The sequence below is a fragment of the Cryptomeria japonica genome, chromosome 4 (assembly GCF_030272615.1).
Source record: "Cryptomeria japonica chromosome 4, Sugi_1.0, whole genome shotgun sequence".
NCBI lineage: Eukaryota > Viridiplantae > Streptophyta > Pinopsida > Cupressales > Cupressaceae > Cryptomeria > Cryptomeria japonica.
This window is the reverse complement of record NC_081408.1, coordinates 212,194,455-212,218,791: the sequence shown is the minus strand read 5'-3', so window position 1 is coordinate 212,218,791 and position 24,337 is coordinate 212,194,455. Positions and strand designations below refer to the sequence as shown.

General features: G+C 37.8%; 1 protein-coding gene across 4 annotated transcripts in view; it reads left to right on the top strand.

The window, feature by feature from the left end:
* Positions 1-22,346, top strand: part of LOC131061159 (uncharacterized) — a 128,243-nt gene extending 105,897 nt beyond the window's left edge. For 2 of the 4 annotated variants that reach the window (XM_059219728.1, XM_059219730.1), the window contains exon 5: positions 21,100-21,516. In XM_059219728.1, coding sequence (XP_059075711.1) covers positions 21,100-21,240 — 141 coding nt within the window. In that variant the 3' untranslated portion in view covers positions 21,241-21,516. Of the gene's footprint in view, positions 1-21,099; positions 21,517-21,946 lie in introns of those variants that run through there. The other 2 variants (XM_059219729.1, XR_009372284.1) reach the window with 2 other exon arrangements.
* The last annotated feature ends 1,991 nt before the right edge of the window (positions 22,347-24,337 follow it).

Here is a 24,337-nt window from a genome sequence, read left to right as displayed (position 1 = left end):
CTTGATGCTTCAAATCGTGGTGCCTTGGAAATTCAAACTCATCTATTCATAATTGATTTTCAAAGGCAGGATAACATCTATTAAATGTGTTGCATCATAACCTCAAACTTTGCCCTTTGAATTTTAATCGCCCTTCAATCAGCTTATAAAGGTGAGTGCCCGTCATTGAATGCAATTCGATGATGTCTGATATAATGCTTTGAGTTTTGCAACTTGAGGCACCTAGTGCAAATAATCTTGCATCGCTGAATGCAGTCTTTTGTTTTTACAAATGTAGCGCACCCCAAATATTAAATATCACTTGATCATCCATCGAGTTTTGTAATCCAATTGCTTAACCTAAAATTTTGAAAATTCAATGGTGGGATTTGTGACCCACAATATCAATCCACTGGCCATATGAAAAGATATTACAAAATATGGGGGCTTGCACATGCAGGAAGGCTTACAGCCTAGAGCACACTGCTCGTCACAAAGGAGTCTCACTGACTACAGTCACTTTGAATAAGAAAACATAAAACTGAACTCATTTACTGCATCTGCTATGCCTGATAGAGTTCCGGTTCAAGCTCTGTCTGTTCTGGTTTTGATACCCTAAACCCTTACCGGAATAACCTCTTACATAATCAACATTCCTCGCATTACAAATATCACTCTCGTATATCTCATAACCTCACATATCTCTCATATCACAAGATGATCTAATCAACTAACCTATATACCCTTACAATCCTTCATGCCTTATGTCGGCTTACATAGAAAATTACAAAAATGAATATACATGTCGGCTCAATTACATATATACATAAATATCAAAATCAATTGCCGATTGCCGGATCTCCCAAATGATGTCGGCCTCCAATACCTGTAACTTGATGAAGTCATGTCGGCCTGCAATGCCGGTACCCATAGAATTTCTCCTACCGGTGAAGATACCTATTGGTGCCGGTGCCGGCAAAGTGTGTCGGTGAACAACCAAACCAAAATATGAAAGCCGGAACACGTTGCCATTAATGAGAACATATTGAAACCAATCAAATGAGTGTCAATTGCCTATAATCTCCCCCAAACCAAAACAAAATACTCCATACCTCCATATCTCCCGATGTCAATAATATATTTTTCACCTATACCTCCTTTGACATCAATGCCAAAAAAACATAAAAAACCGGGACGAAGAATGAAAAATTGTACAAAGAATGTCCCAAAACACCTTACTGGAGATGAATATATTTGAAAATTTTCGGATAGGCTTTTTGTTGTGACCATTTCACACATCGCCCCATTAGAATGGGGACCCCCTCTTTTGCTTTTGGTTTTGTTTTTCTCACTGCTTTTAGGATTTTGAGTGGGTGAGTGGTCTGATTGAGCTGGCTGGACTAAGGCTAAACCTTGGAAACTCATTTTGGGTTTCTTTCAAGCTAAGTCTAGTCAAATTTTGGAAGATCGTTAATCGTCTGCTTGAAGATTCAAGATTGCCAGAATGAAACGTGCCTTTCAGGAGAGTCAAATTGGTTAGGTCAGGGGCAGGATGAATAGGTCTTAGGTCAGGTCTAGATTGAAGGAAGGTTTTTCTGGGTAAGGTCCTGTTTGTTTCTGAGTCTAAAGTCAGCTAAGCATGGTCAGTGAAGAAGGGAAGTTGATTTGGTTAAGTTAAGTGAAAAATGAAATGAATCAAGGGCCTGAAAATGTCAAATTCGCTCCTGACCCTTCCAGAGGGTCCAGGGCGAAATTCTTTGTAGACTGGATTTCCTTCAAAATTTTGATTAATTTTTGACATGTTCGAGGATGGATTTATGTGTTCTTGCCTAAGTATGAATTTGACCGATTTTGGAGAGCCAGATGATGCTTGAAATATAAGTTTTGCCCCTGACCCTTCCAGAGGGTCCAGGGCGAAAATTTTATTTAAGCTTGTTTTGTCATTAACTTTGGCTAAATTGTGATGTGCAGGGCATCTTGGAGGAAAGATTGGACGTCACTTGATACATTTGAAGATTTGGAAGCATGCATGAATGATGAATTTTGGACAAGGAAGGTAAATTCGCTCCTGATCCTTCCTGAGGGTCCTGGGTGAAATTATGAACATCTCTTATCTTGCAATATAAAAAGGTCAAGTTTTGGGCATGAGTGAAACAAGGACAACTCCCTTTACCCTCCTGAGAAAGTTTTAGCTTGAAAGGATGAAGGATCTTGCCTAAAACCTAAATTTCGCTCCTGACCCTCCCAGAGGGTCCAGGGCAAAAATCTTAGTAGAAGACATTTCTTGCTCAGTTTGGGCGAACTGGAGTATCAAAGGCATGATGAAAGGTAAAGATAGCATGATGAAATCCCTAGGCATGTTTGGAGATGAAAGAATGAAGGAGTTTTACCAAGGAAAGGGAAATTCGCTCTTGACCCTTCCAGAGGGTCCAGAGCGAAATCCCTTATAGACACATTTTTTTGGCTTTTCTTGAACATGAAATCCTATTCATAGCACAGTACAAGATGAAATCTTACTTAGCCAGGAAGTTTCAAGGTGAAAAGTGAAAGATTTTGTTCAAAGTTGCCTAATTCGCTCCTGACCCTCCCAGGGGGTCCAGAGCGAAATTCTTAAAAACACCTTTCTCTTGCGAGATTAAAACCTTTTTGTGATTGGAGTGGATGAGAAGAAGTATGTTTTATCCTTCGAATATAATTTGGATCGCCAACAAGAAGCAACCACGCCCAAAAAAGGAAATTCGCTCCTGACCCTTGCAGAGGGCCTAGGGCGAAAATCCTAAAACCTATCTTTTCTTCAAAGTTTGAGCAAAGCTAAGCCTAGAAATGGAGTTTAAGCGATGTTTTAATTGCCTTGAAGTGAAGAGGGATTGTTGAGAGTGAAAGTTTTGAAGCCAATTATGAAATTCGCTCCTGACCCTTCCAGAGGGTCCAGAGCGAAATTTCCAAGTTCTCCCCTTTTCTTGCAAATTCAAGACAAAATCTTGCTATTCATAACTTAAATGGGAGAAGGACGTAATATTTTGTGCCTTAGAGGTGATTTGAAGTTAAAAGAATGAAAGAATGTGCCCAAAAACTCAAAAATCACTCCTGACCCTTCTAGAGGGCCCAGGGCGAAAATCATAAAATCAACCTATTTCTTTTGAAGTTTTGCTAAGGCAAGGATGCACTAAGGTTGAAATAACCTTTAAGACCATGATGAGTAATGGTTTGCTTCAAAAACTTGATGATTCTAGGCTAGCAAAGAAAAATTGCTCCTGACCCTTCCAGAGGGCCCAGGGCGAAATCCACATTTCCACTTGAATTCCTCATGCGAAATACCAAAATTTGAAATGTGAGACTTTAATTGGATGTGAATTCACCCTCCAGGAGATTTTAGAGTCAAGGTATGAGATATCTAGGACTAAATCGAAAAAATCGCTCCTGACCCTTCCAGAGGGTCTAGGGCGAAATTATTTAAGCAATCTTCATTAGGCCTTGATCAAATGTTGATATTCTCCAAATCACCAAAATTGCTAAGTTCGAAACATTTGGGAGGATTAAATTAAATTCGCATTAATTAAAGGCATTTTTAATTTAATAAATTAATTTTTAGGCCTTGAAATAATTAAAAATTTACCTTGGAGGCACTAAAATTAATTTTTTAAAATTAAAAAATACACGAGCGCTCAAAGACATTATTTTGCCTTTATAGGCAAGTGGGCCACCTTTTTTTAAGGAGTTTTTATTTATTTTTTCCCCTTTTGCCAAGTCGGCCTTGGAGGAAAGAGGGTGAGCGCTCTATATAATAGGGGAGTATTGCTTCAAGTTTCAAATCATTCATTCATCCCTTCTAAAGTGCGAAATTGAGGAGCGAAATCCAACAGATTGGAGGCGAAATTTTGCTAAGTGTGGAGGCTAAAAAGGGTGAAGCTCTTTTGAAGGCTAATGGAGGCGTAATTCATCCAAGGGAGGACTATAATCTAAACCTTGTCCATCAAAATCTAGTCTTCTTTCATCATTTTCAAAGATTTTTTTAGTTGAGTGCTCAAGAGAAGGTATGGGGAATCATCTTGATGTCCTTATTGAAGACTTGTTTTCATAGCAATTTTTTCAGAAAGTGTCTAAATCTTATTTTTGTTGATTAATTAATTAGGAAATGAAGAATTCTAGATCTATCACGAAATTTCTTAATTAATATCTTGAATCTTCCCTTTAAAGAGTCTTAATTTCTATACTTTAAGATATAATGCTTAAGGATTAATTTTGAAATTTTTGTGTAGGCATCAAATGGCGACTCCCAAGGCCGGAGGATCTACAAGTCGTCAGGCTCTCATCAAAGATGATCAGAAGAGTGACGAATTGGAAACCAGGATCATGTCCAAGTGGAGTAATATTGGAGACACCAACTTGGGAAACTTCCATGTGAAGAAGTTTCGAGAGGTCCCCTACATTGGCAAACCATCACCTATTGCAAGGAAGATAATCGAGAGTGGCATCATCAAGGCGACAGGTTTCCCTCCCGCAGTCAAGTGTCATGAGTTGATGATCGAGTGTGCTCGCCACTATGACTCGCAATCAAGGACTATCGTAACCAAAGACGGGAACATCTTAGCTTACCTTTCAGAGGAAGCTATAAGTGAATCTCTTCATCTTCCAGACCATAAGGATATGATTTACAAAAGCTTAGAAGGAGCCAGGTCGATCTATGAAGATGATCCTGAGACTTGTCTGAATCTCATCAATAAGAATTGGTTGCTCAAAAGTCGGCCTCGCCTGAACAAGATTCCCAATACACCACACAGGATCGACTTCCAAGAGGAATACAGGGATCTGATAACTTTGCTCAATCGAGTTACAGGGGCTACTCAAGCCGCCTTCTTTGAAAAATGGATGTTCTTCTTCATTCAAATGATAGTCCAAGGAAAAGGAATGCTTCATTGGGCCAGAATTATTAGCAATTGTCTGGACGTGTAGTTGAGAAGGCTAAGACCCACCAAATCATTCCACATGAGCTCATATATTATATATGCCTTAATCAGGAGTTTCGAGTATGCAGGGCTACCTCACAGAGGAGTGATCGGAAGAGGACCCGGAGAAATGAGGGTTTGTGATTCTTGTGTTCATCTGCATCATCCGCCTAGAAGTGACTACAAGTTAGTCAATGACACCTTCACGATGAACATTACTAGGATATTGCAAGGTGGGATTCACAATCGTCTGTCTCTAGATGTACAGGACCTTGTGAAGAAGTATGGCGCCTGGTTCATCCAGTTTCAAAAGTTCACATACATCAGAGTTCACGGGTGTCCTTCACCACCTTACATGTTGCCAAGATACCCAACAGACAGGATAGTACTACTTGAGGTGACCAGACAGTTGGCAGCTTATGCAAAGGCATCCAGACACAAGCATGGAAATGGAATTCCCATGCCCATCATACTCGGGAGTTCAGTTGAGGTGTGTCCTAACACTCAAGCCTTGGAAGATGCAGAGAAGGAATTATCTTTATACTCATTCTCATTCTTTGCCTCGCGGGAGAATTTTGATCCTCATGGTTATATGGAAGAGACAGTCGGCAGGAAGTACAAGCATGAGTTTCAGGTAGAGGACTTTTGGATGAATCTCCCAGGTGATTTGGAGGTTAAGAGAAAGATGCATTCCCGGCTACCCTTAGATCTCATCAGGAAATGCAAAGTTTATAGAGTAGCCGATCAAGCCCAAGATAATGGTAGATACCTCCTGTCATCTTATGAGAAAGAGGACAAGGAAGTGAAAATAGATTGGAATGAGCCCGAGGTTTTAGACCTAAGAGCTTTGATGGCTCCCGTTTTATCATGCACTCGCAGATGGGTGGATGTACAACATCAGAAGTTGAAAGAGCAGAATGTATCAATGACTTTCACTTTGGAGGCAAGACCAGAGGAAGGAGAAGCAAGCGTGAGTGAGAATACTTCTCATTCCAAAGGCTCAAAGAGGAAAGAAAGACCTGAGAAAAGGGAATCCACCAGGAAGAAGCAGAAAACAAACCCTGATCACCCACCAAGCACATCTTCTCGACATGAAAAGAAGGCAAATCAAGGAGAAGATCAGGGGAAGATGGTATATGAAATTGATGAATCTATGGAGTCCATGGTACAAAATGACAAGCAAGGAAAGGGACAGACACCTCAGCAGTCGACGAGTCAATCTCCCCAAGTTGATGCTAATGAGCTACATGAAGAGAAGAATGATGATGAAGTGACATCTCCTTTCCGAGAGGATAGACCACTGCTTAAAGAAATACAAGTAAGGGAAACAAGATCTGCCATTCCGAATTGGTTAAAAGAGAGACTGACAAGGGTAGTTGTGATTGAAGAGGAAGAAGGTGTATTTGATTTGGAAAGCCTTATAGGAAACTCTCAAGAGGTAATGGAAAAGAAGAAGGCCACAAGGATGTCCAAGATAATTAGAGATGAGACAGGATCCAGGAAATTGCAAGTAGCTACACCAGTAGTGGACAAATATGAGGGTGAGATTCTTGCAGATGAGTATGACTTAGAAACATTTGAGCTTGGTCCACTTACCTCCGAACAAGCAATGGAAGAAGCAACCGATTCATTTGAAGCACTTAAAGACAAACTTAAAGAAGAAATGGAAAAAAATAAGAAGCTTGAGAGAGAGGTCAGTGCTTGGAGAAGCTATTTTAGTCATCTCAATCAGCCCTTGAGACGTCAGGATCCAGCAGTATCCCCTTTACAGGCACTCCCTCTTGAATCAGTATGCGAGGCAGAAAGGGTAAAGAGTTTGGTTCAGCTTATGAGCTCTTGGATTGATAAATCCCACACGGTAGCCGTTGAATTTGCAACAAGAATGATGAAGACAGTTCATCGAGCTATCCAGGTCCTTGAGATTATCCATAATCTAATGATAACTGTAGCTGCATTCACTCACACTAGAGATGTTATCATTCCTGTCTTACAAGTGATAAGACAAACACCAAGACGGATTCTGGCACAAGAAAAGATAATGGATGGAGGAACCCATAATCTCCTACAGTGGTCAACTCTGCTCCAGATGAAAGAGGTCCTTTTTGAAGACATCAACACTAGATGCAGTCAAGTTGAAGGTATCATTCATCCAATTCAAGACAAGGTGTTTGAAGTGTTATGTACCATTCTTGGCAGGCGGATCGAGATTGAGACAGATGTGGACATCCAAGAGTTGGAGGAGAGAGTCAAGGTTATTTTTTGCAAAGAGGAGAACATCATCACAGATAAGCAACGAGATCAGATGTACACTGCTATGTTCTTGATTGAGTAGACCAAAGAACTTGAACTGGGATGGTAGACAACTCTTCTCACTGCTTTTGATCAAGTCCTTCACTTGGAAGAACGAATGAAGAATCTTCCTGAGATTCCCATTGCTGAGATCGAGAGAGCTGTATCTAGATTCATTGAATATGCTAAGGAAGAGCATAGGAAAGGGAACAAAATTCTAGATGAAAAGCTGTTATAGGATGATGTGGCAGCTTAATTCCTATTGGTCTATGTTTCCTCGATATTTGTGCCAATAAATAATTGGCTATGCATTTAATGATGTTTATCTAAATGGGGACCTTTTTGTAACAAACCCTAATTAGGGTTTAGGTGTCAAAATCTCAGCCGTTGATCTTCTTTCGATTTGGGCCATTCATTGTATTTGAGGATGCTATATATACCCTCACTCATTTTCATTTAGAGAGTTAGAAGTTAGAAAAAAGGAGAGAGAGCTTAGAGAGAAAAAGTAATTGTGTAGCAAGCTTGAGTAGTGAAGAAAGAATTTTGAACAATTGTTGTCTACTTGTAGCTATCTTCATGATTGTTTATTTTCTTGAATCACTCTCAGTTGAAGTAGTATTTAAGTTTAAGTTTGAAGGACTAAGTGTTGTGCTTGATCTTTGGTGAGATTCACGTTCCAAACCACTAGCTTCTTACTGATTGTAAGGACGCCTTGTGTGGTCAATTGGAAATATTGAGATTGCTTTAAAAATTCAATCATTTTTGGAAGTATTGATATGTATCTCTATGATAGTATCTATATCCTTAATGATTTGAAAGTTACTGAATCACCTTAGAAGATCGCATCAATTCCAGTAGAGTTGTAATTTCTTGGCGACACTGAAATTGGTAGAATCTTACCAAGTCTAGCCTTCATTGAGTCATTCTTAGGATTAGATTGGCATTCCTTCCTTGAAACCCTTATCCTTTTGACATTTTTTTTTGAAAATCTGTTAGTGTTAGGAAAATCTTGTTCCTGCAGTCGGAAAAAGAGTAACACAGACAAGCTTTCTCTGAAAGTACGTAAGGCCCCTTGAAGAAATAGCATATACAACGACCACTGGTGCTTATCCACACGTAGAGATCCTGCAACGAAGAACCTTGAAGTCATCCCGATTGATCCTTTTCGTGACATCTTCAGCATTCAGAGGCCTTATTCAAGAGAGGGTAAGATACCTTTGGGTATTTTATTCTGTGTTTGGTTGTGTACAAAATACACATCAACACTTTCTCCAAAAGTTCTAGATAGGTATCCCAACCTGATTTGAATGTGCTAGAAACAGATAGAAGTCCATTAAGCATGTGAGCATATGACTCTTTATCCTTAAGTTCTGCTAGTGTGGGCTTACCAACCATAACAATACACTCCTTATGTACACTTAATGAGTCCAACCGGGGACTCACCAATCCTTTGAGACTTCTAGCTCTTCTCATGATTTTATCTTTATCCCTCTCAAGAGCTGAAACTTGAGCTTCCAATACCAAAATCTGACCATCAATAGATGTAGTCAAAGAATTTGAACCATCAAAAGAATTGACTATACCTACAATCTTCTCCCGAGTATCCCTAATCCTTTTATCTAAATCTGCTGTAAGTAAACCTGTGTTACAACATACTCTATAAATATTAGTACATTGCCTTAAGGCATTATCAATCAACTTCAGCTTATTATTAATCTCCTTCTCTGACTCAATCATCTGATCAAATGTTGCTCTCCTGGCTTGTGTAAACCTCTCCAGTGCCTGTTGGTTTGATATATGTAGTAAAGATTGAAAGGCCTTAGAATTGTGCTCTGTGATTACTTTAAGCTTGCCGGATGGGCTTGCTCCTTTGTCAAATTTGTAGTCCGAGACAAGTCTATGCAAAATTGGGATTGATTGATCAATAACTCCTTTGTCCATAGATCCTTCCTTCATCATCTTCTGTGCAACCATCATCATGAGCTCAGTAGAACTCATCTCAGTTAAGCTTTTCTGTTCTACCTGTGAGGTGTCAATTGACAACAATGATGCGCTCACTACCGATTCCCTGACGGATTCCTCTTTCTTCTCCTTTGATGGTTTATAAACTTTTATAGCTTTCTCTTTTGCACTAATGGCTTCGCCACTTGGTGCAGTATCAGTTACTGTTGGTTCCTCCTTATGAACTGTGTTCTCAACCTGTACAATCTGATTCGGAGGATTATTGTCCTCAACATTTGTAACCTGTACACTTTTTGAATTTGCTGATATCTCAACATTTGCCGGTATCACTTCTGTGTATCACTTCTGTGTCCTATACATTAGATTCTACCGGGGGCTCAATATCCAATATCTTAATATCCTTCAAAATTGTAGATGAGGTACCCACTATACCTTTACCTTTCCCTTCAACTGGGATGTCTGTAGTGTCAATTTTAGCCTTTGGTAAAGTGTAGAAACCAGGGTTTGTAGCAAATAATTGAACCCATGCCTTGTGGGTCTCCTTGATTATCTCATTAACCCTTCCTAACATAAGACTAACTATCCTGTGCTTACTTTGAAAGATTTTTCTGTCTGCAACCTCAAGTGTCCTATCCAACTCCTCTGGAGTAATGGATCCACGGCTAGTTAACAACTCATGAATCTTTATTCGCTTATCCTCCTCCATAGCTGATAATCTTCTAGCATCTAAATTGTCATATAGCTGTGCCGATATTTGCTTCTCAATTTCCAACAAAGCTTTCTTATATATATCCAAATACAACAAAACTGCTTCGTCAACTTCTCTTTGCTCATCATCATCTAAATGCTCATAATAAAATTGTACATTTTTCAACATACCATCCTTAGTTATTTCATCTACCAATTCTGCACAAGTTTTAGGTGGAATAATACTTACATTACCGGATACCATTGCCAGGTCTGTGTCATCCATCTTTCTTCTTCCAGTACCGGATGGAGCAGAAGGTGTTTCCTTTGGAGCTCTTTTCTGTGCCAGTACCTTGATTGTAACCTTCCTAACTGGTTGCTTCCTTGCTTCCTCCTTAGTCTCTTCACCTTTCTTCCTCAATACCCTCTTGAATGCTAAGGGTGTGTTATCCTTAGTTCCAGAGTCTGATAGAATAGACTCAATAAAAATTGCAGGCTCTTTTCTCTTCCTTCCTTTTTCTAGAACAACATCCATTAATGCTTTGATGTTCTGAGATACTTGTTCAACAAACTTGCTTGCCTTGCGTTGCTGTTTCTCCCTCTTCTTCCTGTTACACTCAGTTTGAACCTCTTGTTTCTTCTATTCTGCAGTACCAAAGGATTTCTTAGCTTCATCAATAGGTGCATCAATTAACATCTTTCAATAAGCATCCAAATTCTGTGCATCAATTTCATAACCCATCTCTTCAATCCATATCTTCCGGGGTTTGATTGCTTCCATCAAGGTTTCATCCTTTTTAACAATGAAGCATATCTCGGTTGAGTATTTCTCAACAATTTGATTTGGAACCCTCTCTCTAGATTTTTATAGCCTTTTCGAATGCCTTGAAGTAACCCCATACCTTATTATCTCGCTGACTACCCAATGTAGCAATAGATTGTTTCAGTTGCCTTCCTACTGGGATATCAAATGTCCACTATCTCTTCCCAAAACCGGGAGTCACATTAATGAAAAATAGCATCAAACAGACAATAAGATTTCCATACCAGAATGTTCCCTTCTTCTCTCCTTTGATCTTCCCAAGGTTAATTAACAACTCATCTAACATCCATCCACAAAGATCTAACTTCTCATTTTCCCTCATGATCTTATGTGCTGCATAAATGCAGGAGCTAGAAACAGAGTTAAGACGATTGGATTGAGTTACCTTGTATCCAATAATCATGCTACCGAATCTGATGTCTCTATCTGTGATGGTGCTAACCCTCATCGACCGCCGGTCCGAAGTTGCGCTGGTGAGCTTGTTAACCTGATCATTAGAAATCTTCTTCTTCGGAGGTTGATCAATCTGCGACAAACCGGTGATGGCCTTGATGGCCTCCTTCGAGATCTTGTAAGGTCTGTCCAACCAGATGAATTCTCCATGCACTCTGCTCAAAACATATCTGACAATCTCATCCTCAAATTCAAGAATATCCATAATGCTAGTAAACCCTAGATCCTCAAGGTGTTTGTACTTGGGCTTGATCTTTTCGGAGTCTCCCTTTAACTCGCTCATATACATGCTTTTAATATCACTGGTACCAAAATCCTCAATGTGGCAGTGAATGTATGCTCTGACATCTTCCACATATACAACTCCTTTCGGCACACGGGAAAAAGCGCCAGTTGCATCATCCAAGATGGCAATATGCGGACATCATTTGAAAATTGGCCTAGGACGATCCTTTACCTCAACAATAGTAGGATTTGCAATAAAAGTAGGTGTAGAGGATGATCTCGCTTCCATGATGAAAGATAATATCGATAAGTACCTGAGAATTAGTTGTCGGTGAAACCCTAAAGAACTCTTCCGATCGTTGAAGAAGATATCAGATCGCACTTAATCGCCTTAGACTCACTATGAATCGCTTTGAATGCAAGGTGATTAGAAATGAAGTGGATTCAACCTTTTAACCTCCAAGAAACCCTAATCCGTCATTGATATGAATGACTTCCGGTGAAAGATACTGGATCTTGGTCAAACATCTCTATGCCGGATAAGCATTTCCAATGTCTGGAACATCTTCCAGAACCTCTTCCTAGGGCTTAAGCAATATTATCATGAATTTTGTCTACCCCTAAGGCATCTGCCTCAATTACCGAATGAGCTTCCTGTCGGTGCAGGAGCAACCTCCTCTTCCAATTGAGTAACCGGAGCATTTACATCTGCTGATTGATCATCTGACTTCCTGACCCATTTCTTTATATGATCTTGCTTGATTTCATTGACCTTCTCTTTCCCCTTTATCATTTGATCCATCATTGTTAACCAGTGGATTTCTGCTTCTACAAAACTTAGCTATGTGTCCAACCTGGTTGCATGCATATCATGTAACATTGTTCTTTTGAATTGCTTTGCTAAAACCAGTATAATTGCTTGACCTGCACTAATTAGCCATATGTTCGAATTTTCCACATGCATAACATTTAACATTCATTCTGCAATCTTCTGTTTTATGACCATACTTATTGAATTTAGAACATTGACCGGGAGCAGAATTATAGTTCTGATTTGCTCTATTTCTACATTGCCTAGCCATGTGACCAAATTTATTACAAATAAAGCATCTACCATTAAATTTGTAAGCATTAAGCTGCCTTACCGGTGCCTTCTAGTTTTGATCTTCATTTGCAGTACCAGAGCTCTGACCTTGTTCAAATCCAAGTCCACTGGAATCTCCATTCTGTCTTTGACTTTTCAATAATTCATCAAGCTGTGTTGAACTAACCTTGAATTTGTCCTTGTACTCACTTGCAACAGTCATATCATCCCTCAAAATTATCATTTGTCTCTCAAGTTCTTGTTCATTACTTTGGGATTGTACTAAATCAGTTCTCAACATATCATTTTCATGAACCAACCAGATGCATTCTTCAGATCTATCTTTCAGGGATCTCCCAAGATTTTCTTCATTCATCTTCTGGTCTTTAATCTCCTTTGACATCCTCATAGTTAGGGCTTGCATTTCATTCCTTATGACCATGTTCTCCTGACTCAGCTTTTGACATCTTTCATTAAGGGCATCTTTCTCATCATTATCTTGATTTTGCAGAAGTTCCTCCCTCCTAGCTTGAACAGATGACAACCTCTCTTGTAGGATAAGAATGAATGTAATGTCCCCAATATAATTAAATAATAAATTTAATTACTTTATTGTAAGGCCCCAAACTTAATAATAAATCTTTTGGGCCCTTTTATTTATTTAGATTAGGTAAGTCTTAGTTGGATGTGTCGACCCGTTTGTAACCCTTCGGGAAATTTCCCGGAGCCCATATATATGGCCAAGTTAGTCTTTGTCACAGGTAGGTATGAATTTTGGTATTTTCTCTTGTTTGTGCAAATTCCAGTTGGAGTTCAGCTTGTCTGCCATTTCGGAGGTGAGAGATCCTCCCTACTTGGCATCCGCAGTTTCGGTGGGAGTTCTCACCCTAGTCTGCTTCTGTTCCGGGTCTGTGTAATTTGTTGTGCGATCATTATCAATATAATTTCTCTTTGCATGTGCGAATCTTCATCTAAGTCTCATGTCTGGAATAATAATTTCATTTCTTTGTACGACCTGAGCGTTTGGAGGGCTCGAGGCAGAACCTGGCGAATATTCACTCACTGTACGGCCACTACCGTAAACCCAGCCTGCACGACCACATTCACTCATTGTACGACCGAACATCAACCGTACGGTCAAAGCAAACATACCACCATACACCCCAAACACTCACTGTACGGTCAAGGCAACATACCACCGTACACCCCCTTCACAGTACGACTTGCCTTCGTCCCACCGTACGGCCCGCTTGGCACCCCCGTACGGCTTGTTTCACCCACCGTACGACCCCTCACTCCACCGTGCGGTCTTCACACTGTACGACCCCCCCTCTTCTTACCACCATACAGTCTATCCACCGTACGACCTTCCTCTGCCAGTTCACCGTACAGTCAAGGAACATTACAATGAATTCTTGAGCAGAATTCAATTCATCTTTCAACTTCAAGTTCTTCATCCTTTCAGCATCATAATCTTCAAGTGCTACCTCAAGTTGCTTCTCCAAACTCATATCCATGGATTTCGGATTCAGGATCTTCCTCAAGCTGTTAAACTTCCTCCAAGGCACAAGGCTCTGATACCAATTATTGGAATCCAAGAACATTGAGAGAGGTGTGGGGGGGGGTGAATCAGTGTTCTACCAGAATGATCAATTTTAACATTATTAAAACATGCATTCACCAACCGGTAAACCGGTACATATATAAATGAAAGAAGTAGAGCAATCAATAAGCCAATCACACAAATGAATACCATAACAGAGAATTATACGTGGAAAACCTCAAAGAGGAAAAACCACGGTGGGATTTGTGACCCACAATATCAATCCACTGGCCATATGAAAAGATATTACAAAATATGGGGGCCTGCACATGCACGAAGGTTTACAGCCTAGAGCACATTGCTCATCACAGAGGAGTCTCACTGACTACAGTGACTTTGAATAAGAAAACATAAAACTGAATTCATTTATTGCATTTGCTATGCCTGATAGAGTTTAGGTTCAAGCTCTGTCTGTTCCGGTTCTAAATTCCTAAACCCTTATCGGAATAACCTCTTACATAATTAACATTCCTCGCATTACAAATATCACTCTCATATATCTCAAATCTCACATATCTCTCATATCACAAAATGATCTAATCAACTGACCTATATACCCTTACAATCCTTCATGCCTTATGTCGGCTTACATAGATAATTATAAAAATGAATATACATGTCGGCTCAATTACATATATACATAAATATCAAAATCAATTGCCGATTGCCGGATCTCCCAAATGATGTCAGCCTCCAATATTTGCAACCTGATGAAGTCATGTTGGCCTGCAATGCCAGTACCCATATAATTTCTCCTACTGGTGAAGATACTTGCCGGTGCCGATGCTGGTGAAGTGGCTGCCGGTGAAGTGTTTGTCGGTGAACAATCAAACCAAAATTTGAAAGCCGGAACATGTTGCCATCAATGACAACATATTGAAACCAATCAAATGAGTGTCAATTGCCAACAAAAATCCTCCAAGTAGTCCGAATTTTTTTTCTATATTTTCACCAAGTTTGAGGGCTTTTCTTTCTTGATGCCTTGAAATTCTTTCATGTGCCTTGAATTTGGAGAAGAATTTCTCTATGCTTTTGCCACAATGGAGGAAATTGGAATTTTCTCTATGAAGTATTTCCCATACTTTAGCCAAATTTTGGCTATTCAATTTCATTTTGTAACACGTTCATGCAGACCGATTTGACTCTTTTGTTGTGGAAAACTCGACACTTCGCCATTTTTTTATTCGTTTTTTTTGTTTTCTCTTGGGAAATTCCAACACTTAGGTCGGACTTTAGAAAAAGCATAGATAAAACATTCATTGCCAGGGTGAAGCTTAAGGAAAACATGAATTTTTAAACATCTGCCGGGTGGAGTTTGGGATTTTCATGAATTTTCATTATTTCAGATCAGACCTTGGGAATTTTGAGGATTTCCTAAGTCTTGCAGATCGGATTTGAGGAAAAACCTGGACAATCCTCTAGTCACACTTCTCCTAGTCCAAGTCGGACTTAGCACACTTTATGACATGCTTGGATAGGACTTCAAACATTCTTTTCCTTGCTTGGGTAGGACTCTGGAAATTCTTTTCCTTGCTTCAAAAAAATCCACTTGTTGTCTTCGAAAATCTTCCTTCATTGAACTTGGGAGAGAGAGCTCGTTCAACTTTCAAACTTGAGAAAGAATGGGAATGAAAATGACAAGTTAAACTTGAGATAAGGTTGAGAAGTTCAATCTCTTTTGGCATTTTGTATATTCTTTCATGGATACATTGAACTTGGTCTCCTTCTCGTCTTCCTTAAAATGACAACTCAATCCCTTCAAAAGATTTCAAAAGAAAGTTTATATTTTTGTTTCTTGGCACCACTTCACACCTAGCCAACTTGTCTACATCTTGTCCATGTGTTGGCAAGTAATTTTTTAGAAATTCATGTGTTTCAAGAAATTTCCCGAAGTGTTGGGCAAATTTTGTTTGACTTTCCAAACTTGGTCAACTATTTATCCATGGCGGACTTTGCTATGTGTTAAGACATTCTTTCTATGATCTTGGTGGAGCTCATGTGGTATCATGCTATTTCCACCTTCAAGATGGTGGTCTTTGGCATATGTTATGCCATTCTACTTCAAACTTGGGCGGACTTTACTATGTCTTAGGACATTCCCATCTCCTTCATGGGCGGAGTTGATGTGCTGTTAGGACAATTTGTGCTTCTCCCAAGTAGACTTCATCATTTACTAGGATATTTCCAATCATGCCTTGGGCGGAGTTGCTACCTTGGCTAGACATTCTTACTTCAGCCTTGGCAGATTCGACCATGTGTCATGATATATTTGCTCCAACCTTGGCGGACTTCATGTGTTTCCACGCCACTTTATCTTCTAACCTTGGTAGCCATTTCTCTTATCATGCTTGGGTGGATTTGCTACCTTGGCAAGACATTTCCTACTTCAGCCTTGGCAGAGTTTACCCCTTGCTATGCCATTTCATTACGGAAGACTTGGACATGTCTTACGCATATGTTTCTCCATCATGGGTGGAGTTTAGCCTTTGCCATGCCATTTGCATGTTTTGCTTGGGCGAAATTCCTCATGGCACAAGACATTCCCATCTCCCTCCTTGGCAGACTTTGCTATGGCACAAGACATTGCCATTTCCATCATGGCGGAGTTGGTATTGGCTTGAGACATTGCTATCTCCATTTAGAAACTTTTTCTTTACCATAAACACTTGATGGATTTCTCGATGATTTTCTTTGATTTCTTCACCTTGGAGGTACAAACTTTCATTCTAAAGAGACAAGAACTCACCATACCCTAGATCCCCTTTCCAAAAATAGAAAAAAACAAGGCTCCCGAAAAATAGGAAAAACTTCCTAAAAATAGCCATTTCGGGGATCGGTCCCAAAGTGCCAAAAACAAAACTTCCTAAAAAATAGGAAAAAGAAAACTTTCTAATAATAGAAAGTTGTCCAATTTGACTCAAAGCAATTGCATTTTTCGCCCTTTGGGCCCTCTACGCACTTTGACAATGTCCAAGCACTGTTTCAATCATGATTTCTATAATTGATTTGATGACTAGCCAAAAAACTCTAACTCCTCATTGTATAAAAAAAAGTTGGAGATTAGTAGTTGCGACGCCGAGGCAAAAACCCCAAAAAGCAAAAAAAAAAGGGGGGTCCCCATTTGCGATTGGGCGTGTGTGAAAAGGTCACAACAGTTCCATAGATCAAAAGGCTTCACATGGCAAAGGCAAGAAACATAAACGCAAGGATTCCAAGTCACATGAGCAGCCCAAGGACACATAATCACATGAATCTTTGAATTCTTCTTCCTCTTCCAAGAGGTCATCATCAAAGAAGGATAAGCCGAAGTGTGCATATTGCACTAAGCCAAGACATGATGAACACTGGTGTTATGAAAAGAAGATTGATGAACTGACACATCTTCTATAGAAGCACAATATTCAGCCACCTTCATCTAGTACATCTTCTTCCACTACTTTAGGACTTGGACATTCTGGGTATTCATCTATGACATGTGGTGAAGACAAGATGAAGGGTCATGCTCTATTTGTATCGACACATTGTCAGTCTTCTAGGTGGCTTCTTGATTCAGGAGCTTCACATCATATGGCGTCATTAGAGGGTATGTTCTCTTCTTTTGAGCATCGTCCATTTCCATAGATTTTGATGGGTAATAACACTTACATGAGTGTTAATGGGAGTGGATCTATTGAGATTGATGGTGACACATTCAATAATGTTCTTTGTGTCCCTACATTATCTTCCAACCTTATTTCCATCTACTAGATTACTCACAGTGGGACAATCAAGGCAGTTGAGTTCACCCTTGATTCAGTGGTCATCATAGATTGGCATGGTAGAGAGCTTGTTGCAGCAGGCAGTGTTGATCATGCATCAGAGTTGTATGAGTTCTCTCGTTTTGGTCCCATTGAGCATACATCTGATCCTATCTCTCATGCATCAAGAGTAGATCAAAATTCTGAGGAGAGATTTGGTCACTTTAACCTATGTGTGCTTCAATCATCCACATTGGTTCCTGAGACATTTTGATCCTCCTCCACCTCCTACTTCTTCGAAGTTCAGTTCAGTTCAACAGGTTGATTGTTCCCTTCCAGTTTTAGTAGAGTGGGATGAGTACTTACCAAATATTGCAGCATTGTTTGATACATCACACACTCTAGAGATTGGGGACATGATTGAGGATATTACATTCCTCCTTGATGGCAGTTTGAGCATTCCTGTCATCCCATCTTAAGTGCCTACAAAGATTGTTCATCAGGCATCTTCATAGTTGTTTGGATTTGCTTCATTTGATTTGGCATTTTTTGATTCAGATAGTTGGACAGCTGAGCAGTTTTCCGTGGCACACATTTTGAGACTATTCCTTCCATCTCCTTTCATGGAGTTCTTTCAGCCTTGGTCACTTGATTTGTTTCTTCTTAAGGGGAGGAATGTAGTTTGCTTCTCTTGGATCTCCATCAGCATACATCCTTGAGCCTTCATTTTCGGTATTGGAGCTTCTTCATTATGGGGGGGATACATGGTCTCTTCTTCTCTTTCTTATGCGGGGATATTTATTGTACTTTTATGACCAAATCAGTACTCGGGGGGGACATCTTGTGTCCATCTTAGTACTTTTTTCATTTCATCGCATCTCTTGCTTTTGGAGAGGGGTTTTTTCCCATGTGGGTTTTCTCCTTTTCTTTGTTTAGAGAGACCTCATTGGTATGAGTTGCATTGCTTTACATTGGTTTGTACATTAATACCTAATCAAGCCTGGTTGTGGGGACTCATTCATACATGCATTTTGCATTCACTTATTACCTCTTTAGCTTATCCCTAAGTTAATATTAAGGGGTGGGTGTTGGAGTAATTTTAGGACAATTATCTAATTATTTATTAATTAGGTTCTTTAATTGGTTTTTTACTTAAGCTAAACTTAGGCGCTTTATTTTTTTCTAGGTGTTATGCTATTTTAGTCTGAGTTGACTTAGAGGCACTTCTAGTTAGCTTTATTGCTTGTAGTTGAGCTTAATTTATCTCCTACTTTGCATTGCTTTAGTTCTTTTGATTTTAGGATTAGGGCATCTCTTGCTTTCTATACAGCTATTCATTCATTCATTCATTTTAATTGTATCTTCAATTCTTTTGTGTGATAATACATAATTCTTGAGTTGTTATAGAACATACAATCTTTGTTTGATCTCTTTTGTATGATACGTGTTTTGCTTGCAAATGATTCTTGGCTCCTGTGGTTGATCATTAACTTCTACATAGTTGAAATAGGGAATCAAAAGTCTAACAGCTTTTTGGATATTTCAAGGACCGGTCATACATGTTTGAAAAATATTTGATGGTTGGATTCACTATACATTCTTAAAAAGTTATATCTTTATTTGTTTAAAACATTGTACAAATTATAGAAGGGTGTCTGGATAAGAAGGTAAAAGAAATATTTATTAATTGCTGCCATATGGCCTATGTTGAACACTGCACCTCTTTGGTTTGTTGTTCTTGATGTCTAGCACAGCCTTATGTAAGGTTTGGATATTTCAAATTAACCACAAGAATCACAAGTTTTTCAGCTTAAGGCAATTCTGGAGGTATTTGGGTGGCTACTGTACACTTTAGGGTCATCAAATAATTATCTATATTAGTCAAGGGTGGGCAGAAATAAGGAAGTCTGAATTTCATAAGTAATCTAGTTTCTATTCACCAGTCTTGCATGTATGCATTTCAGTTTCAGTTTGATAAATAATTTGCAGTATTTGAAAATTGCTTCAATATTGATAGTAGGATCCTCTCATATATTTGTTTAGTTGTTCACATTACCTGGTAAGAGGCAGATTTGGAGTTTATTTTGCTTTTTACATTAGAGGTACATCTGTAGCAGCATACTAAATTAATTTACAGGCAGTTTGCAATGATTGGATTTAATTATTATTGCTAAGTGTAAAAGATTTGTGCAATTGATTGTAAAACTTGAGTGGTTCTCCGCCGAATTTGATATTGAAAATTATTATTGAATATTGAATTTTGGAAAGAATAGCACTAGGTTTGATGTTGAATTTTGTTTTCTTTGTTAAAGGTTTGCTGCTAGAACCAACATTGTATCATTGATTCATATACATTGAATTGTGCAGTTCACCGCTAACGAGTATAATAATTTAATATTATTTATATTCTTTCACCGTATGCTCTCACCTTGTCCACATCAGGATTTCTTGATCAAAAGGTGAAAGTTTCATGCATTTGATCATTGTGGAAATCATTAAAAATTAAAGAAGATTCAGCACGGGAGATTACATTATCCTACATGAAAAATTAGAAAGATATCGACCTATGTATTGAAAAAGGTTTAGCATAAGTATTGATTCGAGGCTCAGACCATGAAGCTGCACGTCTGAAAATGGGAATACATCCATTAAATCTGTGTGGAATGCAGGAATACAATATTATTTGGTGTCCCAGTGCTCTAGAATCCCATAAAGATAAAATGGTTGATTATATTGTTTTTGTTGATTCAGATGAGTTAATAAAATGGTTAATTATATGGTTTTTATAAATTCAGATTAATGATTTTTAGTATTTAAAATTATTTTTCTATTATTGTTTTTGCTAAATTATCTATATAATGTGTTTCTTCTGCATTCTTGGTAACTTGGAAGGTTTTATTCCTTTTATTACAGAATTGCATTCCATAATTAGTGGCTTTCTATATCGAATGGCCTCTATAAGAATCATCTTCAATTTGTTAATGTGAACAGCAATTTTTTCAACATGGAACTATATTCATCTCTAGGAATGTGTGTACTGATTCCGTGGGCCCTCAATAATTTGTAGCAAACTGTGTGCATTTGTTGGTCTTTATCCCATTTGTTTCTTTTGCATCAGTGAAGAAAATTCATCACTGGTTTCTATCTTTAGTCTTGTAAGATCTATTAATGTGCTACAAAGTAAACAAAATTGAGTATAGAGTTTGCTCAACTTAGTGAAGGTATTGTTGTGTGTACTTTTGACAGTTTGGCAATCGGAAAAATTTGTATTATATATTGATTTTTTATCTCATGCTTTTGGGCATTTGTAGGTGAGGGTGATTTTAACTCAAAGGGACCAAATGATGTTTGAGAACCTCAGGAAATGTAAAGGGAAGGTAGTTGCTGTGGTGGGGATGGCTCATATGGATGGAATCGAGCAGATGTGGAAAGATATCGAACAAAATCTTTGAATGATAGATGGGTGAGTTGAGTGGATCAATTGTACATCAAAACGTCAAGTTAATTTAGATATGTGTTTTTGTGTGGTAATATATAAAATTTTGAAATGAGTATCCTTAGATTCACATGTTTTTGTTTGTGTACTTAGATATTAATATAGCATATGCCTAAGAGAATCATTCTATTTCATCAATATGTATGGTTGTCAATCTTTATGATACAATGTCAAATTCACAAGTATGGTTACATGTTTTAAGAATTAATGCATGCAATGATCTATTTTCTTACCCTTTGAACTGATTTGAAGTATATTGTATTTGAAAGCAAGTTAGTTTGGAGTATTTGCTTCTATGACCAAGATGTTGCATTTATTTTAGAGATGTACGGTTTTCAATCTTAATAAAACAAGTGTGTAAATAATAAGTTCAGATGATGGATTATAACTTTCCAAATCCAATGGATTAAGTATGTCGTTGATTCTACTCTCTGTGTTCACACGAGCATTAAAATGGAAAGCAAATGACATTAGAAATTTCACTTATTGGCGACATTCTTTGGAGGCTAATTTTTGTAGTATTTTGAAAATGAGTGTTGAATGATTTCATAATTTTTTAATTATTAAATTACAATCAAATTCTAAATATATAGAACTATAGAAAATGTAGTGTATACATGATAAATGTGTTTTTTAAATCCTTACATTGAGGGTGTCAACAGACCCCTGGCCTCAGTCTGAGCATTATCTGAGCCCAGCAATGGTGGGATCACACATGTGGGGCCCATCCTTGAGAGTGACAAGATTCAAACTTGTGAGCATAACTGTCCAGCAGGGGCACAAACTCCTCAAGTGCACCAGCCCAGCAGAGATTTTAACCTGAGTGGTTGTTAAAACAATGATGTGCTTCAACCATGGCTCTATGCCCTTAATGGCATATGCATGATAAAGGTTGACTGTAGACAGCAGAGTAATTAAAATCTTACATCCATAGAACTCTAGAAAATATAGTGTATACATGATAAAATGTTAATAGATAATCCTACACTTATTAAATTTTCGATGCCTTTTATTCAGTTTGAGGACACACTTGTCTCTAATATTTTGTTTTCTTTTATTCAGGTTGAGGAAAAAACCCATTCATCTTTTTTCCTCTCATTAAAGGGTTAAAAGAATAGTGATTTGCATATATTTAATATGATTTTTTTTTGTTTTAAACGGACAACATTCATTCAAAAGTTAGGATTTGGAGATCTTTTTGCACAACTAACCATTTCTAACGTGTTTTGATGATTATTTGTGTGGATTTGTTTTTGGTTTCTGTGGTGACAAATGGGAGAAAAGTTACAGAGGTTTTTATACTAGTTGGAAACATTTCAGCTAGTAGAAATGATCTTTTAAATCTACTTTTCGGCCAAATGACATCTCTTTGATTGAAATATTTTTTAGTAGGTGGTGAGCTTGAAATAATAAATCAAATTTACTGACCCAACTACTTGAAAATGAACAAATGGCATCCTCTTTGATTGAAATATTTATTGTAGGTGGTGAGCTTGATTTAGCAATCATGATCTCCATTGGAATTATATGTTTGGCACTCTTTATGGTAAATATGTTGTTGAGGTAGATTTTTCATGTCTGAAGTGTTCTTTGTCTCATTATTATAAGTACCGATCTATAGAAAGCTAAATTTCAGTGGCACACATTAAATTATGTTGAAAAAAGGAAAAAAGGCATTGAAACAAAATAATAATGGGAGCTAGATACAAAGAGCAATGCATCAATAATTGAGATAACAAGGACAAATGCAAGTATTTGTATTTTGTTGGGCAGTTTATAATTTTTTTCAAAATTTTGCAATTAATTGAATGGTTGACCAAGTCTTAGGGAGGGAAGTTTGTTAACTTCCCTTTTCTAGTATAGCAAGTACTAATGGTGCTTCGAAACACCATTGTATTTAGATATCAAAGTTTATTATTATTTTTTAAACTAAAGCACAAAGGTTAAGGCTGCAAAGTAGGTTCAACACTAAATAAACATGATCTAAATGATATGTTCTAAGATTAAAATCAGAGGTGTGTGATCGAACTAGAATAAAATGGAGGTAATTTCTTGATTTATTTAAGCCTAATATTCAAAGATCTTATAGTCTGAATTTGAAAAGTCGACACATTTTTTGAAATTAGTTATATTTGAACTCGGATGAGTAATTCAAGATGTGTATATTCAAAATTTGAAGATATAATAAGAACATGAATTATAGTATTTTAAATTTAGTTTGTAAACTACTAAAGGTTTGAAAAAAAATGGTTAAGATTCAAGAGTGAAATGCTGAGTACACAAATATTTATGCTTTTTTCAATTAAATAAAACAATGTTTAGTGTGCAACCTCTTTTTTCTAGATTAAATATTTTTTAAAATTATTTGACATAATTATAGCTAAGAGTGATTATTAGATATTGTCCCAACACATTCCATTTGCCATAAGTACATCATAATCAGCTCACCAACTTGGATGTCTCATTTTGTCTTCATTATCTTTGTTCAAAGATGCTTTATGACACGTCAAAACATGTGTCATAAGTTGGTCAAAAAGTATGACTACCTCTTACAATTCTTTTATGTCTTATATTTTTTCACATTTTTTGTGTGGATAATCTAACTTTTAGATACCATAACTTTTGATCTGGAAAGTTGTTGGGCCCTACTTTTTTTTTTTTATTATATATTTTAGCGTTTGAAAAGATGTATGAAAAAAATAATGAATCCAAATCCAAGGGTATTGGGCACTATGATAGAAACATAAGAGATGTTTAAACAACTTTGGTTCCCCACATAATGGGTAGCAAGGGTCTTGAACACCATGTGTTAGAGACGAGACCCCATAGGAAAGCCTTGAGAAAGAATACACCAAGCCAAGTGGGTGAGCTTAAACTCAACAACAATCAACCAAATATTGTGAAATCTACGTTGCTAGATTGACCAAGATGACTACAAATTTTCTCTTTGTGATTGATTAATCAAATTAAATGTGATTAAGAAATCAATTGGTCATTTATCTAGATTGTGTTCTTTCTTAATAAGAAAGAGAACCGTGTTCTTGTGGCATAAT